This window comes from Perca flavescens, chromosome 3, assembly GCF_004354835.1.
Source record: "Perca flavescens isolate YP-PL-M2 chromosome 3, PFLA_1.0, whole genome shotgun sequence".
In the NCBI taxonomy this organism is placed as follows: domain Eukaryota; kingdom Metazoa; phylum Chordata; class Actinopteri; order Perciformes; family Percidae; genus Perca; species Perca flavescens.
Genome location: NC_041333.1, coordinates 14,794,011 through 14,814,373, shown reverse-complemented (window position 1 = coordinate 14,814,373; position 20,363 = coordinate 14,794,011). Strand labels below are relative to the sequence as shown.

Here is a 20,363-nt window from a genome sequence, read left to right as displayed (position 1 = left end):
CCCTGCCCGGTTGGCCCATTCAGCGATTCATCCAAAAGTTTGATCAATTTACCGAGTAGCTAACTTCAAAAAACATTGCAACATAATTTCAAATTTTAAATTTACAAATCTGTGTTAAACAACAGAGAATCCTGCCCTTAGAGACCTGGGAGACCTGGGAAGAAGTAGAAGTGCTTTGTTAGAGTGGTTCTGTCTTTGGTCGGCATCTGTCTTAGGCTTTGAACCGAAAACTCTTCAAAGCGTTGCATGACCTGTGTGGTTGAAACAAACAATGCATTAAATTAAGCAAAAGACTAATAAAACAAGAGCTTCATCATCACAGCTTGCTATGTGGTGTTATTGCCTCACAAACTGATATTACGTTCCACTTACTTCTCGGAAAAGCTCATCAATGTGTTCCTTATGTGCCAAGGTGTTGAATACATCGACAATGTACTGGATGAGAAAAGACCCCTTATTTCTTTGTCTGTATGAGACTGTATCTGGAGGGAAAAACACACAGAAAGAGAAAATGTATTTAGTTTTTATTATATAAAGTAACTATCCTTAGCAGTTTTCAATGCAAAATATTGATGTTTATTTTCATTCTGTATCTCTATGAGCTGTAGAATAAGATCTGAAAATGTTTAAGTGAACTGACCGGGGGTGGAGGAAAGAAGAGAAATGAAGTCTTTTTCTTTGTGTACACATCTCATGTTGTCATCCTCAATGTTTTCTTCGTCAGCACACAGGGGTGGACCTGGCTGTGACACATCATCACAGACCACTGCATCATCACTAACAAGCACTGATCCTTTCTCCTCTGAAACACATGTGGCATACTTTTAGTACAGTACACGAGAGCATCGCTTGATTGAAGGCAACAACGAGATGTTAACAAGCTCCTAAATTGTAAATTGTAGTTTGTTGTGTGAGAATGGATGGGATCACCTCCTCTGCAGGCCTGGATGATGATGATCTTGGGTTTGTTCAGCAGCGCTGGACACTTCTCTGAGCCCAAGTGTTTGTAAATGTTGTTGATGGGGAACTCATCTGGTTTCTCAACATCATCTTTTGTCCAGTTGCAACCGAGGACAGCTCCCAGTTTCCCATGAGACATGATAACCACCACCACACTATCTGTCTCTTTGAGTTCTGGAAGTTTAGAGAACTTCATTACAGCATCATCAATTGCCTGTGAGAATACAAAAAGTCAGTTACTGTATCACTATATCAACTTTGAAATCTTGTTTTTTTATTTTCCTTTTAAAAAAATAAATGAAAGTACCTTTCCTGTGAGGTTTGTGTATTTCACCACCTTGTATCCCAGAGCCCTGAGCAGTTTCTCCATGTTCTCCTCGTCCTTTTCAGCTCCATTTCTGTTGTATCTCTCATCAGTAAACTTTATATTAGTGATTAGCAGGGCCACACGATTCCTGATGGAATTTTTTTCAGCAGGGTAAGTCTGAAAAACACATTTAAAGAAAAAAACTATAACAAAAATGTACTATATGTTTGGAGAGATGTACACTGTAGACTTTAATAAGAAAACTATGTTTCCCACTTGTTACCAACACCTTTCTTGAACAGAAACTTGTTGCAAATAGCTGAGGTTAAATCTGTCATTTAAGACCATGTGAAATATTTGATATTGCCTTCATGAATGACTAACTTTTCCATTATTCTTTTTCTCCATCCAGAATGCCTCAGTGGTAGGGATGAGCATGTTGGAACAGTCCTGTTTCATCTGTTGCTCTGCAGCTGGGAACAGCAAAACATTTATGTTCAGAATGATGTACTTATTTTTGGGTATATCTGTATTCATGACAGTGTCAAATAGGATGAAATTGTGAGCTTAGAATTATAAGGTTCTATCTCCGTTTAGGGTAGTTCTGAGATATTGAGCATCAAAGTTTTTACATCCCAGCTATTTTGTGAGATGGAACCTTTTTATTTTATTAATTACTAACTAAGAAAATATTTTTTTACAAAAATAACACCACACAAGCATTAATAAACACCTAAGTGATCAGATTATGTCAAAAACTCAATTTCGGCCAAAAGTGGAGATAGAACCTTATAATTCTAAGCTCACGAAATGTGTCAGCTGACCCGGCTGTGCAGGTTGACCCAGACCCAGTTCAGAGTGAAGTGTCGGATCTCTTTCGTAAAGGTGAGCGATCATCTTCCTGCTGGCTACATCTCCTTTCTTCTTTATTGTGTCAACGAGACTGCGTGCCTTGTCTGCTGTGGTATTGTTCTCTTCAAGTATTGTGTCTTTCTGGCCGTCATTTAAGACATCATCATCTAAAAGGTCGTCCAGAAGCTGCTTAATCACTACTATGGACACCTTGTCCACAAACTTACCCCTCACCTTGGCAAGCTCAGCTAGAAGAGGGAATATGAAGCAAAATAAATACACAACTCAAAAATTCTGATGTCAACAGAGGTTCTAACATTAAATAAGACTTTAGGAGTAGCCTATGTTATTGTACCCTCATTGATATGAATAGGGTTGGCAAAATAATAGAGACACCTTTGAGTAGGCACAGAGTCCAACAACACCACAAACTACATCCTCCAAAAATGTATCATAAAGTTGGATCAACACTTTTATAAAACAGTTTCAACAAAACAAATATTGCAGGGCTGTTACATTAGAATGTATCCGTTTTAGCTAGGTGTACCTAGTAAACTGGCAACTGTGTGTATAATAACGTTTTCAAAAAAGAAACTACAAATGAGTGTGAATTAGTAAGTGTGAGTTAGAAATCACTGATTTATGGTTCATTAATCAATAACTAATCCCTTAAACTCTTTCTTAATAGTGAGTTACATCCTGCATAAAATCCTTATTGAGCATTACTTAAGCATGTGTTTGTATCCTTGTTGTAAAGTATTACCATAAATGTATAGGTTTTTAATGTTTCATATGTTAAGTTAAGCTACACAACACGATAATAAAGTGAAAAGACTTCCGTTGCGGAGGGTTGACTGGTTTGTGCCCTTCCTCCTCACACAGAGAAATGCTGGCATGAGCGCCAGCAAAATGAAAGTAATACGTGGCCTCACACAATAAAATGCAGAATTATCACGACTGGATATTGTCAAGACTTTGGTAAACTTTGCAAAACAAAGGAAGTGTAAGAAATCATATTTCTATCCTCCATTTTCCTCATCGGTATACCACTCACTGTAATCAAAGTGAAACCGCTTGCTGTCTGATCGCCTGCAGATATCCTTCAACATACACCAAAGTTATGGTTAGGCTACTTTTAAAATGCACTCAGCTCGGGAACTCTTACCTGCCATTTCTCAAATCTCGTATCAGAATTAGTTAAACTGTAGTCTGAGGAAAAGAAAGTTGGACATGAAATCTCCCCAGCTTCCGACAGTCTGTGGACAGGGGCGGTTGCGTTGCAGAGGCTAATGCCTACAGGTGGATGAGTTCCTGCTTGTATGTAACCTACTTTACGTTACCAGTAGTCTACTACAGATCACTGTATTAGCCTACTGCTGCTAAGGCTAACATAGTGTGGCTTAAAAACAGAACCATTGCTCCAAATGGTGAAGCGTTGTTACAATGAGTAGCCTAAATCCTAATCAAACGTTTATAGAGGAGCTATGGTTAGTTAATAATTAGCCTAGTTAATTGAGAAACGAGTGAGGAACAAATCAGGACCGACTTGATAATTGATTAATAAGTAGGCTGCTTCCCTAAGAATTATATTAGAGGATAATGATGAGTGCGAGAACACACTGGGAGATCTGTTAGAAAAATCTAAAAGACGTGATCGTTTGATTTCTGAGGAGGAGAGGCTTGGGTCCAAATGAAGAATTAAACAAAAGTTTCAATAAAACAGAATGAATCATGAAAATGACAAGACAAAAACAATACAACAATAAAAGACTAAACACTGCCAGCAGCGGACATTCCAGATCGGGCCGAATTTTTCTGTCCGAGCATGGCCCGCGTCCGACAGAGCCGTGTCCAAACCCGGCCCGAGCCCGACAGGTATTAATAAATTGATGTCCGAGCCCGACCCTTGTGGGATAACAGTTTGCAGTCCCGAAATCACCTCTGTTTCAGAATTATATATTGACATTTATTTATTGAACAGGAATAACCCCTTGAGGTGAACCATCTCGTTTTCGAGGGGGTCCTCGAGTCCAGGTACAGAAATTCCAAATTATATAATTTACAAATATTCCTTTAGAATTGTGGGTGTTTCCTTGAATGAAAAACTGTCCCAGGATAAGGACACACCTTTGAATTCTGGTTTACTCCAGGTCACAGACAAAGGTCGTTTATCATGGTAGTGCCAATTCAAGTTTACAGCTATGCATTTCCTTTGTTCTAATCAAGTCTGGCCCAGCAGGGAGTGGCTCTCAAAGCTGTTAGGTCTTGTAGAGCTTCTACCTCTATGCTAAATAACAGACATGACTTAATTCTTTAGCAACTAGGGTTGGGGTGCAGGCAATCGAATGCTAATCAGTATTGAAAGAATAATTTTCAGTCTCACAGCGGTTTACATGAAATAGGTTACATTTTTAACCTAAAAGTATATTGCTCTAAAACATCACCAATGTTTTAACTTTTTTAACTTCAACAGATCCTATATCAATAAATAATAAAGCAATGATTAGTTCAAGGATATCTGTGAATCGATCATACAACTTTCTTCAGGAGTCATTCCAGATTGTGGATCAGCTTTTAATGCCTCATTAATCACTAATTAGTTAAACATTTGTTACTGTTTTTGCCATACATAATAGAGTATTTACTAATTCGCTTAATCCCTCGATCATTATTTTATTATCCTATGATTACCCTTTTTGTGTCCCTTGTGATTTTCTGTAAAACTCTTATTATCTAGTCCCCAATTAGGAATTATTAGTGAAGTACTTATCAATGATTCATCATTTGTCAAGTTCCTGATGTTCCTCACTCGTTTCATAATTAATTAATAATTAGCCACTCTATAAAATTAAATAAGGAGATACCTTATTTAATTTTAAGTTCCTCATTTGTTCGCTGGTAACTACTCATTTGGTGTACCTCAAAGTGTTGAGTTAACAAAAAAGCAAACACATACACTACCGGTCAAAAGTTTTAGAACACCCCAATTTGTTTAGTTTTTTATTGAAATGTTAGCAGTTCAAGTCCAATGAATAGCTTGAAATGGTACAAAGGTAAGTGGTGAACTGCCTGAGGTTACCCAAAACTGAAAAATAATGTACATTTCAGTATTTTACAAAAAGGCCTTTTTCAGGGAACAAGAAATGGGTAAACAACATAAAGCTGTTTTGCAGCAATGGAGGTTGATCAAGCTTTGAAAGTTGGTGCTACCAATTCCCACAGGAGTTCCAACTTTTCTGGATTACTTACAACCCCCTCTGTTTGTATAAAAGCATTGTTGGAACACACTGTGGTACCGTACCCTCGTGAGCATTATTTGAACAGTATTGTACTGCAGAAAGTAGTGTGTTGCCATAAAAATGGCGGGGAAAAGGCAATTAACAATGGAAGAGAGACAGACCATCATAACATTTAAGAATGTTGGTCTTTCCTACAGAGAAATTGCAAAGAAAGTAAAGGTGTCAGTGAGTACAGTATTCTTCACCATCAAAAGGCACTTAGAAACTGGGGGAAACTCTGACAGGAAGCGGTCTGGCAGACCCAAAGCCACAACAGAATCAGAAGACAAGTTTCTGAGAGTCAACAGCTTGCGTGATAGGCGGCTCACAGGACAACAGCTTCAAGCACAGCTTAATAGTGGTCGTAATAAGCAAGTCTCAGTTTCAACTGTAAAGAGAAGAGCTGCAGGTTTGATAAGTCGAGTTGCAGCAAGGAAGTCATTGCTAAGATGTCATGTGCGAAAGGATGGTTCCTCAGTGTGTGACATCAACTGTCAAACATGGAGGAGGAAGCGTGATGGTCTGGGGCTGTTTTGCTGGATCCAGGGTCGGTGATTTGTACAGAGTGAAAGGCACCCTCAACCAAAACGGCTACCACAGCATTTTGCAGCACCATGCAGTACCCTCTGGTATGCGCCTAGTTGGTCAGGGGTTCATCCTACAGCAAGATAATGACCCAAAACATAAGTCAAAGCTATGCCAGAAGTACCTTAGGAAAAAAGAGCAAGATGGTAAGCTGAAAAACATGGAGTGGCCAGCACAGTCACCAGACTTAAACCCCATTGAGCTGGTTTGGGATGAACTGGACAGAAAAGTGAAAGCAAAGCAACCTACAAGTGCCACACATTTATGGGAACTTCTGCAACAGAGTTGGGAAGAACTTTCTGAAGAATATTTGATTTCCATTGTAGAAAGAATGCCACGAGTGTGTTCAGCTGTTATAACTGCCAAAGGGAGCTACTTTGATGAGTCAAAAATTTACAATACATTTTGGTTTATAAATTGATTCCATGATTTCTTTTTTAACTTAAATTGTTCATTTGTGCTATTCTTTCATTTCAGAGTACAATAAGACATTTAACTGCATGAATTTCAATAAAAACCTGGAAAAATTGGGGTGTTCTAAAACTTTTGACCGGTAGTGTATATGATCAACCTTTAACTGCATCCATCATGTTTAACAAATTCAGTTCTTCATTTAGGCCAAAACTACATTTTACCGCAGGCCTATACATAAAAAGTACCATTTAAAACCTGTTAAAGAGTTTCCCTGTCATTAATAGAATGAACTTATACAATATGTCCCAGTACAGCATAAATAGTCTTAGGAGCTGCAACATTTATTTGACACAAGCATGACTTAAAATGTGCCACATGTCCCATAATCCCTGATAGGTAGGTCCACTTAAGCAAAACAGTTAAAATGTATATATCATTTTGTAATGAGTAATTTACAGTACACAGTGGAACTGAATGAACTAATCAACAATTGCTCACTCATCACTCTGAAGCTAAAAAAAAAAGTTTTAAAATATCACATTTAGTAGATATGGAATGCATAGATTTTTAATGAAGACATCAAGAGATTTATGAATGCACCTCGTGTGGGGACAATTGTTCTGCAGTAAAACCATACATTTCTTACATTATACATACATACATCTTATATGGCTTTAGATGTTGCATGATAATAAATGATAAGCATCTTCAATCTTCATTTTCTCTGTCCACAAGTAATGCATAAGCAGCATGAGGGTAAGTGTGGATGACCAGTTCTGCTCCTCCTGAGACACTGTGGCTGCAGACAGCAAAACACAACATCACTGGTATCAGACTGCTGTTCATAATTATGTATTTATCTTTGCTGGTGATACTGTATATTTTATTGCTGTCAACAAATCATGTGAAAAGACCAAAACCTACAATAAATTAGTCCTACTAACAATTATTGCCTGTTTAGTCAAATCCTAAAACATCTTATTCCCCCATTGTTGTCCAATAACTATTAAACACATCAATGTGCCACAAAGTTGCACTGAGGGACATTTTCCTTCATTACAATAACAATTAGCATTGTAGATTATTTTGAGTCAATCCCACATACACTATCCTGCTGCTGCAAATACTATGTCTTTTAATCCACAACTGAAAATAGTCCCTCACAAAATGCATTATTTACTCCTGTTTGGAGTAAGATTTGCTAAAACTACAGTGCCCTGCTGTTTTAGTGGGTGGGGGGGGGGGGGGGGCATCCTCTCCCCTCAGGCACATTCTACCTTCTCTACTAATACATTTGAACATGACAGTGTACAACATTAGTTTGTCACCCAAGTTAAATACATTCAGGACCAAGGCCTAACACATTAGTGTTGCCCAGCTCAAGTATGCCAGCCCAGCTCACCTAAACAGGTTGACCCAGACCCAGTTCAGAGTGAAGTGTCGGATCTCTTTCGTAAAGGTGAGCGATCATCTTCCTGCTGGCTACATCTCCTTTCTTCTTTATTGTGTCAACGAGACTGCGTGCCTTGTCTGCTGTGGTTTTGTTCTCTTCAAGTATTGTGTCTTTCTGGCCGTCATTTAAGACATCATCATCTAAAAGGTCGTCCAGAAGCTGCTTAATCACTGCTATGGACACCTTGTCCACAAACTTACCCCTCACCTTGGCAAGCTCAGCTAGAAGAGGGAATATGAAGCAAAATAAATACACAACTCAAAAATGGTGATGTCAACAGAGGTTCTCACATTAAATAAGACTTTAGGAGTAGCCTATGTTATCGTACCCTCATTGATATGAATATCAATATAATAATGAGTTACATCCTGCATAAAATCTTTATTGAGCATTACTTAAGCATGTGTTTGTATTCTTGTTGTAAGGTATTACCATAAATGTATCTGTTTTTAATATTGCATATGTTTAGTTAAGCTACACAACACGATAATAAAGTGTAAAGGCTTATTTTTTTGCGGAGGGTTGACTGGTTTGTGCCCTTCCTCCTCACACAGAGAAATGCTGGTATGAGCGCCAGCAAAGTGAAAGTAATACGTGGCCTCACACAACAAAATGCAGAATTATCACGACTTTGGATACTGTCAAGACTTTGATAACTTTGTAAAACAAAGGAAGTGTAAGAAATCATATTTCTATGCCCCATCTTCCTCACCCCTATACCACTCACAGTAGTCTCAGTAGAACCGCTTGCTGTCTGATCGCCTGCAGATATCCTTCAACATACACCAAAGTTATGGTTAGGCTACTTTTAAAATGCACTCAGCTCGGGAACTCTTACCTGCCATTTGTCAAATCTCGTATCAGAATTAGTTAAACTGTAGTCTGAGAAAAAGAAAGTTGCACATGAAATCTCCCCAACTTCCGACAGTCTGTGGACAAAGGCGGTTGCGTTGCAGAGGCTAATGCCTATAGGTGGATGAGATGGTAACTATGTTTCCTGCTTGTATGTAACCTACTTTACGTTACCAGCAGTAGCCTAGTCTATTACAGTTCACTGTATTAGCCTATTGCTGCTAAGGCTAACATAGTGGCTTAAATGCTCCAAATGGTGAAGCGTTGTGACAATGAGTAGCCTAAATCCTAATCAAACGTTTATAGAGGAGCTATCGTTAGTTAATAATTAGCCTAGTTAATTGAGAAACAAGTGAGGAACGAATCAGGACCGACTTGATAATTGATTAATCGTTAATAAGTAGGCTGCTTCCCTAAGAATTATATTAGAGGATAATGATGAGTTTGAGAACACACTGGGAGAGCCTATATTAATAAATAAAAAAGCAATGATTAGTTCAAGGATATCTGTGAATCGATCATACAACTTTCTTCAGGAGTCATTCCAGATTAACTCTGAATCAGCTAGTAATGACTCATTAATTACTAATTAGTTAAACATTTGTTACTTTTTGCGCCCCCAAATAAAGTGATACATAATAAAGAGTATTTACTAAGTAGCCTAGTCCCTCGATCATTATTTTATTATCCTAGGATTACCCTTTTTGTGTCCCTTGTGATTTTCTCTAAAACTCTTATTATCTAGTCCCCAGTTAGGAATTATTAGTGAAGTACTTATTAATGATTCATCGATTATCAAGTTCCTGATGTTCCTCACTCATTTCTTAATTAATTAATAATTAGCCACTCTATAATATTAAATAAGGAGTTACCCTATTTAATTTTGAGTTCCTCATTTGTTTTGCTGGTAACTACTCATTTGGTGTACCTCAAAGTGTTGAGCTAACCAAAAAGCAAACACATATATGATCAACCTACAACTGCATCCATCATGTTTAACAAATTCAGTTGTTCATTTAGGCCCAAACTACCTTTTACCGTAGGCCTATACGTCAGAATCAGAAAAGCTTTATTGCCAAGTACGTTTTTTACACATACAAGGAATTTGTTTTGGTGTTGTAGGTGACACATTCTCTAAAATAAGTTAAACAAATAGGTTAAACAGAACAAACAATATAAGTATAAATATATATATACAGTATATACAGTATATATATACAGAATGTATTAAAAATAAGAGTAGAAATTAAGATAAAAAGAGCAGAACAGCAGATTAAGTACAATGGTATATAGAGCCAGAGGTGGGGTGTGGAGAGAGTCAGGGTGGGTTCCGGGCCTTCTACCTTCTCTACTAATACATTTGAACATGACAGTGTACAACACTAGTTTGTCACCCAAGTTAAATACATCCAGGACCAAGGCCTAGCACATTAGTGTTGCCCCCATTTTTTTGATTTCAACAGAGGTACTAACATTGCCTTATCCACAAAAGTACTCCTCTGACAAGCTGGTAATCTCCTTTTCAACAATGAATTTAGAAATATATTTTTATTTTGGCAAAGTTTTTTGGCAGGTTTATGTGCAGGAAATAAGTAAGTCAGTAAGACCAAATTCAATGTACTCTCTAATCATTTCATCTTTCATCTCTAACATGTAATCATTGTTGAAGATTAGGTGGCGGCACACAGACTTGAACTTTTTGGGTTTATGTTCAAAGAGCATGTAAACCAATCTTTACGAAAAAAATAATTGTACGCTGATCTTGTGTTCTTTCGTTTTCTCTCATGTAAGCAACAAGTGAGTCAAAGTGAAACCACACTGCCAAAAAAGAAAAAACTTTTAAAAGCATTCCCCACCATGTGAATTAATGTCTGAGGATTGATTGAACACGCTTTCTCTGCTAATATTTGGCTGACCGACTGATTGAAGAATTGTCATTTTAAATTCTGAATAGTTTGTTTCCTTACAGGAGCTACTTTACGTTCATGTATCCTGCAGATGTGTGCTTAAAGGTCCCATGGCATGAACATTTCACTTTATGAGGTTTTTTAACATTAATATGCGTTCCCCCAGCCTGCCTATGGTCCCCCAGTGGCTAGAAATGGTGATAAGTGTAAACCGAGCCCTGGGTATCCTGCTCTGCCTTTGAGAAAATGAAAGCTCAGATGAGCCGATCTGGAATCTTGCTCCTTATGAGGCGTCCTTCTCAATAGCTACCGACACAGAAATGGCACATACTAAGGAAAGCTCATTGTGGGACTGGCTCTAGTGGCTGTAATTCTGCACCAAGGCTGAATTTCGGGAAAGAGACTTCAGATACAGTATTATGGGACCACTAAGGTCTATATAAAAGCATCCAAAGAGCACCATGTCATGAGACCTTTAATATGGAAATGCCCAGGCAGCCCCAAAGTTGAACTTAATTTTAAGCATACTTTGTTTACCTGAACACACAAAGTTATATGCAATCCTCGGTAGGCTATTGCAAATATAACCACTATTGATCAAAGAAAGCAAATCATTTCCTGCTTTACAGACTCCATACCCATAGATTCCTTTCTTTTTCGTGCCAGGAGGCTATTTTAATTACCGCCAATTTACAACTTGAGTTATGCCTGTATATGGTTGCTTGCAAAGTGCATTTTAGACCACAAATCCTCTTACCTGCCATCATTCACACACCTCAAGTTTACATTCGCGCCTAAACTCTTCCCTGTGCATCGGGACCATCGAGCGCATAGCTTTGGAGATGTTGGCGTTAAGTTACCATTTTAACATAATAACGTTTTTTTGCGAAAAGAAAATGATGTAACATTTTGAATTATTGTTATAGGCAGCACAAAACAACATCTGGCTTTCAGATGTTGGCCAGAGGACAGAATGGAATCATGATCTGATGTGAGAATGTGTTGTTGGAGCATACACCATCAGCATCAGGCGTCTTCCTCAGCCAAACACTGTGGAAATCTCACACGTTGCTTATAGTAAAACATTGGCCTTTTTGTTTGTTTTTCACGTAAAAAATAATAGTATTTTGCCACACACATATCTTAACACTGATGATCACATGATCAACCCTTATAGGGCCTTTACTGGTACACCACCTTCTGGCCAAATTCTATAGTACACTTTTACTTCTACATGACTACTTAAAGGGGACATATAAAAAACTCTTTCCATTGCTTGTGCATATATATTTGGGTATCTGGAGTGCCTACCAACCCACAAACTGTAAAATAAAACAACTCAGTTAGTTGTTGGCTGCTCAGAAAACATGGGATTCAACAAGCTATTCAGATTTTGTTCCCCTTTCTATAATATGCGAGCTCATTAGAATATACCACCCCTGCATCCATGTGTCTCCACCTGATCTCCACCCAGGGCTTGAGAATACTGGTGCGTTTCACCTAGATCACAGTGGAACACCTCTGCCACCTATTGGTGACAATCTATAATAGCACTCGAAGGTAGAGGAATTTCATACATCACATGACCCCAATCTACTACAAGGGTCAACCACATAATTATTCCCCACTTATAATCATAGACTGTGCTCTTCCCTTCCTTTCTTCTTTCTCTCTGTTTCTCATTCGTTCTCTCTTTAAATCCACTGAATCATTTGCTGACACTTTGCCCTCCTTGTTTCTATTCTTCCCTCCAGAAGGTGATCCTGATAGGAGGTTGTATTGCAGCATGTCTGACCGTCCTCATTATTTGCCTCGCAGTTGGACTCAGTTAGGACTCTAAGAAATCCCTACAGAGCAGACAGGACAGGACGTGATGCCTATTTCTTAGGGTCATATGTTCAGCAGTTAATATATACTATATAGTGGGGGGTCTGTATTGTGCAGTCAGGAACTGCTCATGAAGTAGAAAGCAGGCTTGCATAAATGCCCTGTGCACTCAAATATTTTACGATAACTTTTACGTAAATTTTTTTAATATATGTTTTCTAAACCTTCTTTACAGTCAAAAGTCCTGAGGAACTAACTTGGGTTTTGTGTCAGTTTGTGTCATGATTCACACAGTGTACCTTTGTAGTGTACATGTTCTGCAGTCTGCTGAACAGCTTTGCATGTTTTTCTACAAACACAAAGCTGCAGAAAGGTGGTTATGTTCATCAAAACAAACGTGTGTTGAATCAAAGACCCAAATCATTTTCAAAGTGCTTATACCTCAGCATAGTTCATGAACAGCCAGCCTCTCACTACAGATGTATGTAACATTGATCCTGATAATGTTTTATCAGTCCATGGTCACAGTTACAAAATAATTAACTTCACCTTGTTTTAAGCATTAAAGGAATACACATTGTTCTTTTGTCAGGAATTAGGTGGGAGGATCGATAAAAGTGAAAAAATTGTGATTTTATGGTTGTTGTTCTGGACTATTTCTTGGCCTAGAGCAGTGATTTCTGATGTCATGCACATAAAAAGAACTTTAGGTTTTGAGAAAGTTTTACAGATATAAAACCTGATTGGATGAAAAGTTATAATACAGCGACATGTTGTTTTGGGCTTCACAGGATTTTTTGTTGTTATATTGGAGCTCAGCCAAAATGTCTATCTTTTTTTTTGAAGGCTGAATCTCTCTCTCAGAAGGAGATATATTACACTAATGTCTGCGTTGGTTGGTCTGGTTTTTCTGGCCATTGGTTGTATATCTATTTCTCTAAATTCTAAGGCTAATGTCTTAGGCTAATGTATTATTTTGTTCTGTCCCTGTTTAAACATCCTACATTACAGCTACATGAGTAAACGTTTGATGACAGAGACAGATTTCCTCACAATTTCTAATATCCCTTATTAAGTTTTGTCCAGATCATGAACTGAAATGTTGTTCTTGTATTGCAAAGAATTACTTCGCATTTTAGTAGGTCAACTATGTCCTTTACTTTCCATCAACTCTTGTCTGGACTCTGAAGTTTCCTTTTCCTCACATTCAAAGTACACAGAACATTTACTTCTACACAGAAAGAGAGAATATATATTTAGTTTTTATTATATGAAGTAACTATTCTTAGCAGTTTTCGATGCAGTTGATTTTCATTCTGTATCTCTTTTAAATCTATCCATCTACTGCTAAGCTCATGTTACTTTTTCTTCACAAACATTGCTTGTATTTATTAGGTTTAGTTAGTGAGTAAAGATTTGTGTTTAAGTCTAAACGTTATGTTATTAATTGACCTCGTAAAAATGCAGGAAGCTATATGTGCATGTAGGAACAAAGGTACAAGCCAAGGAATCAACTTAAGTCAAGTTTATTTGGAGAGTTCATTGTCACACATCAAGTAAAAGAGCACGACATAGGCTTAGGCCCACAACAGCAGACATCCCCAGCCTAGCCCAACTATTCGTATAAGAAAACCATTTGAAAATGTCATAGTGGTGAATGTTGGTGTCCTACCTGGACAAAATTTACGCAAGCAAGAACAAAAGTAAATGCCCATTCAATGTTGAGATGTCACATTAAGAATCAAAACAAGCTTTTAAGGAGCTTAATTATGCACTTTATTACATTATGTTATTAATGTTTCATGCTAAAGATGTTTGTCTAGTTTTTACCAAGAGATAGATAGATTATAAGACTGCAGGCCCCGAATACAGTCGTGTAAGATTCCCCCCCAGCCCAATTACAAAAGAGCAAAACACCAAGACTAAAAGAGACACAAAACGACACAGCTTTATCATTGTGTCTTTGTTGTCAATTTGTGTCTATTTGTATTTATTTTTTCTGTCACTTGGGTCACTGGCCGGTAGGCCCATTCAGTGATTCATCCAAAAGTTTGATCAATTTACCAAGTAGCCAACTTCAAAAAGCATTGCAACATAATTTAAAATGTGGCTACAAGTCTGTGTTAAACAACAGTGCATCCGTCGCTTAAGAGACCTGGGAAGAAGTAGAAGTGCTTTGTTAGAGAGACTCTGTCTATGTTCGGAATCTGGCCTTTAATGAAATGCTCTTCAAAGCATTGCGTGACCTGTATGGTGGAAAGAAACAATGCATTAAATTAAGCAAAAGACTAATAAAACAAGAGCTTCATCATCACAGCTTGCTATGTGGTGTTATTGCCTCACAAACTGATATTACGTTCCACTTAATCCTCGGAAAAACTCATCAATGTGTTCCTTATGTGCCGAGGTGTTGAATACATCGACAATGTACTGGATGAGAAAAGACCCCTTATTTCTTTGCCTGTATGAGACTGTATCTGGAGGGAAAAACACACAGAAAGAGAAAATAATATATATATATATAATAATTTATTATATAAAGTAACTATTCTTAGCAGTTTTCAATGCAAAATATTGATGTTTATTTTCATTCTGTATCTCTATGAGCTGTAGAATAAGATCTGAAAATGTTTAAGTTAACTGACCGGGGGTGGAGGAAAGAAGAGAAATGAAGTCTTTTTCTTTGTGTACACATCTCATATTGTCATCATCAATGTTTTCTTCGTCAGCACACAGGGGTGGACCTGGCTGTGACACATCATCACAGACCACTGCATCATCACTAACAAGCACTGAGCCTTTCTCCTCTGAAACACATGTGGCATACTTTTAGTACAGTACACGAGAGCATCGCTTGATTGAAGCCAACAACGAGATGTTAGCAGGCTCCTAAATTCATTTATATTGGTGTTTGTTGTGTGAGAATAGATGGGAGCACCTCCTCTGCAGGCCTGGATGATGATGATCTTGGGTTTGTTCAGCAGCGCTGGACACTTCTCTGAGCCCAAGTGTTTGTAAATGTTGTTGATGGGGAACTCATCTGGTTTCTCAACATCATCTTTTGTCCAGTTGCAACCGAGGACAGCTCCCAGTTTCCCATGAGACATGATAACCACCACCACACTATCTGTCTCTTTGAGTTCTGGAAGTTTAGAGAACTTCATTACAGCATCATCAATTGCCTGTGAGAATACAAAAAGTCAGTTATTGTATCACTATGTCAACTTTGAAATCTTTTTATTTTTTTATTTTCCTTTAAAAAAATAAATGAAAGTACCTTTCCTGTGAGGTTTGTGTATTTCACCAGCTTGTATCCCAGAGCCCAGAGCAGTTTCTCCATGTTCTCCTCGTCCTTTTCAGCTCCATTTCTGTTGTATCTCTCATCAGTAAACTTTATATTAGTGATTAGCAGGGCCACACGATTCCTGATGGGATTTTTTTCAGCAGGGTAAGTCTGAAAAACAAATTTAAAGAAAAAAACTATAAAAACAAATGTACTATATGTTTGGAAATATGTACACTGTAGACTTTAATAAGAAAACTATGATTCCCACTTGTTACCAACACCTTTCTTGAACAGAAACTTGTTGCAAATAGCTGAGGTTAAATCTGTCACTTAAGACCATGTGAAATATTTGATATTGCCTTCATGAATGACTAACTTTTCCATTATTCTTTTTCTCCGTCCAGAATGCCTCGGTGGTAGAGATGAGCGTGTTGGACCAGTCCTGTTTCATCTGTTGCTCTGCTTCACTTCACTTCTCAGAGTGAAGTGTCGGATCTCTTTCGTAAAGGTGAGCGATCATCTTCCTGCTGGCTACATCTCCTTTCTTCTTTATTGTGTCAACGAGACTGCGTGCCTTGTCTGCTGTGGTTTTGTTCTCTTCAAGTATTGTGTCTTTCTGGCCGTCATTTAAGACATCATCATCTAAAAGGTCGTCCAGAAGCTGCTTAATCACTGCTATGGACACCTTGTCCACAAACTTACCCCTCACCCTGGCAAGCTCAACTAGAAGAGGGAATATGAAGCAAAAGAAATACACAACTCAAAAATGGTGATGTCAACAGAGGTTCTCACATTAATTAAGACTTTAGGAGTAGCCTATGAATATTGATATGAATAGGGTTGGCAAAATAATAGAGACACATTTGAGTAGGCACACAGTCCAACAACACCACAAACTACATCCTCCAAAAATGTATCATAAAGTTGGATTAACACTTTTATAAAACAGTTTCAACAAAAAAAATATTCCATGGCTGTTGCATTAGACTGCATCCGTTTTAGCTAGGTGTACCTAGTAAACTGCAACTGTGTGTATAATAACGTTTTTAAAAAAGAAACTACAAATGAATGTGAATTAGTAAGTGTGAGTTAGAAATCACTGACTTATGGTTCATTAATCAATAACTAATCCCTTAAACTCACAGATAGTTGGCCCTTTCTTAATAGTGAGTTACATCTTGAATACAATCCTTATTGAGCATTACTTAAGCATGTGTTTGTATCCTTGTTGTAAAGTATTACCATAAATGTATAGGTTTTTAATCTTTCATATGTTAAGTTAAGCTACACAACACGATAATAAAGTGTAAAGACTTCCGTTGCGGAGGGTTGACTGGTTTGTGCCCTTCCTCCTCACACAGAGAAATGCTGGTATGAGCACCAGCAAAATGAAAGTAATACGTGGCCTGACACAATAAAATGCAGAATTATCACGACTGGATATTGTCAAGACTTTGGTAAACTTTATAAAACAAAGGAAGTGTAAGAAATCATATTTCTATCCTCCATCTTCCTCACCGCTATAGCACTCCCAGTAGTCTAAGTAGAAGCCCTTGCTGTCTGATCGCCTTCAGATATCCTTCAACATACACCAAAGTTATGGTTAGGCTACTTTTAAAATGCACTCAGCTCGGGAACTCTTACCTGCCATTTCTCAAATCTTGTATCAGAATTGGTTATTAAACTGTAGTCTGAGAATAAGAAAGTTGCACATGAAATCTCGCCAGCTTCCGACAGTCTGTGGACAGGGGCGGTTGTGTTGCATGGTAACTATGTTTTCTGCTTTTAACCTACTCTTACACACACACACATGCAGAGAGACACACACACACACACACACACACACACACACACACACACACACACACACACACACACACACACACACACACACACACACACACACACACACACACACACACACACACACTCACACACACACACACACACACACACAAACACACACACACACACACACACACACACACACACAAACACAGACACACACACACACATACACACTTAACACTTTCAGTACATTCAGTCTAATCCTAGCTTTGTTTATCACAGAATTTCAATGAAGAATTTCATAATGACAGCATGAACTTTCTTCATGTGACTTTACTGGTATCAAACCTGATAATACATAAGGATTGTTGTACAGCAGAATCAGAGCATCAGCTTTAATGTTTTGGTTTTTAATTTGCTGGATGCATTGAATTATATGGTCTAGACCAACTCTATCTGTAAAGTGTCCCAAAATAACTCCTGTTGTGATTTGACACTACAAATAAAATAAAATTGAATACTGGAGCAATTTCAAAGATTGTTGTTCCCATCAGTCATAGGGTCCAGGTTGAAAAAGATTAAACTAACCTTTTACTTCACTTATAGAGACCTGAAACATAACAACCGTGTTGTAATGCAGTGTTTAATGTTTTAACCACAAGAAATACAGCAAGTAAAGGCCGGGATACTTGTTTGATAAAAATCAGTTCTAGTGCAATTTTTAACAACTGTTGGAAAGAGCGTGTTCACTTCTGTAGAAAACCACACCTGCAAAAGACTGATAGTGTTGTTGGCGGGAGTTTAAGGCGAGTTTGTATTTTTTTTTAAACAGCTTAACTTGAACACACACAAACACACACACACACACACATACGTTACACAGGAAATTACACTGTTGAAATTTACAGCTATATTTCGATTTCTTTGCGGGAACACTGCCTTCACCTGTCATTTTTATCAGCTCACAAGCTTGCGCAGAGATCAACTGCGCAACTGGCTTGCAAGGTTGAGGTGACAAACGGGTTGAAAATTGTATGGTGTGTGGATTGTGTGAATAGGATGCGTTTCATACAAGATCTGGCAAATGGTCAACATTAGACAAATTTTGGTCCAATTATTTATAAAGGAGTTTTGGCCATGCAAATTACGGGAGTTTCCCGAGAGAAATAACAAACCGAGAGAGGTCCGGGAGATAAGGCTAAAAAACGGGAGAAACCCGGAAAAAAAACAGTGTTGGCAGGTATGTCTTAACCCTCAAACAGCCCTTTAAACTTGTGGGGTCCAGCATTTTGGCCCCATAAAGCTGCTGGGATCCCACAAGTATACTGGACTCTTTCGATTTGATTCTTGGGTTTGTAGACCTCACAGATATAGTTAAACAAGCCCACACAACACACACACACACACACACACACACACACACACACACACACACACACACACACACACACACACACACACACACACACACAAACACAAAGAGAGGAAGAAAGTATGGAGTTATATTACTGCCATTAGTCAAGAGTGCATTATTTCAATTTGAGAGCATTTCTCACTGATATTACGTTCAGATTTCTTGCTCTCACACTCAAATAGTCACTGCTCGTGCTTAGATTTGCTCTGCTTGTGCTCAAACTTTCTGCTTAGACTCAGATATGTTGTTGTTTGGACAGATTTCCTGCTCTCAGCTTTGAACCTTCTCCTCGCACTCAGGCTGATTCTGCTCGCTTACAAATTTTCTGCTCTCGGATCTCTCCTGCACGCTTGGATTTTTTTGTGTTATAACCCTGCCAAAAGTCAACAACCAATAGAATGCCAGCTGTAGTGTTGACCAATGAAATTATCCCTGCCCCATTGAGGATGCATTCACTTTACGTTAGAACGTCTGTTGAGAGCGGCTGCACTGTAACCGATAACTGTAACCAAGTTTATATACCCCCGCGCCGTTCATTGCTTTATTATAAGTATATGTCAACAATGTGCACAGAATGGTCGACGCACTTTCACCTGCACCCATCAGGAAACGGGAGAAAGTTTTGAAGTGGGACGTATGAAGTTATGTCCAAAACTACGAGGGTGAGTAACATAACTTAAGCACCTAGCTAGCTAGCTAACATATGGCGCTAGCATATAGCCTAGCTTGATGTCCATAAACAAATAGATTTTCTTTATTGTATAGCTAGATTGAACGACATATGACGGACTATATGTGTATATGTGATGACCTCACTTTGTATTTTTTCCTCGTTTGGTTAACCATGTTCCTGGGATTTGGCTGATTTCATGTTAGAGCCAGTAGTAGAACCTAAACTGTAATATAACTGAAAGAAAACAAGAAACTGGATTGTTTGTGTCAGCTTTTGCATCACTGTTGTGTTGTTCATCAGAATTTAGTCTTCATTCCTTCATATAGCATTAGTCTGAAAATGATGAATTCATATCAGTCTGTTTAAAAAGTTGTAACATTAAGTACAATTTCACCACTATAATAAAAACAAATCTAGAAATGATATGCTTTCTTATTTGCTCTTAGCAGTTATTTGTTTAATTAATACAAAGCAAACTGAACTGAAAAAACAAGTATTTTGTTTCACGTTCTTTTCATCCAGGTGGGGCTGAGGGGCTCGACCCCTGTTGATCTGTGTGTGTCATATCACCAACCCATGATAGCTAGAATTCACCCTGCTGCTCCAGATCTACCTACTGTATGGCTGACTACAGACTACAACCATCTGGTCCAGATCTACCTACTGTATGGCTGACTACAGACTACAACCATCTGGTCCAGATCTACCTACTGTATGGCTGACTACAGACTACAACCATCTGCTCCAGATCTACCTACTGTATGGCT

At 38.2% G+C, this 20,363-nt stretch overlaps 2 protein-coding genes across 2 annotated transcripts; both read right to left on the bottom strand.

Annotated features, from left to right (window-relative positions):
• LOC114552537 (caspase-1-A-like) lies at positions 1-3,476 on the bottom strand. The gene is made up of 8 exons (XM_028573414.1): positions 3,285-3,476; positions 2,092-2,367; positions 1,652-1,740; positions 1,268-1,444; positions 931-1,174; positions 641-802; positions 373-482; positions 1-251 (listed from the first exon to the last, which is right to left on the bottom strand). The coding sequence occupies exons 1-8, from the start codon at positions 3,289-3,291 to the stop codon at positions 138-140; spliced, it is 1,179 nt and encodes a 392-aa protein (XP_028429215.1). The 5' UTR covers positions 3,292-3,476; the 3' UTR covers positions 1-137.
• A 4,322-nt stretch (positions 3,477-7,798) lies between these two features.
• On the bottom strand, positions 7,799-17,372 carry LOC114552861 (caspase-1-A-like). The gene is given in 8 exon segments (XM_028573958.1): positions 7,799-8,070; positions 14,591-14,685; positions 14,807-14,912; positions 15,081-15,242; positions 15,374-15,617; positions 15,713-15,889; positions 16,098-16,480; positions 17,366-17,372. Coding segments are annotated over 8 exon segments (1,446 nt in total).
• Between the last annotated feature and the right edge of the window lie 2,991 nt (positions 17,373-20,363).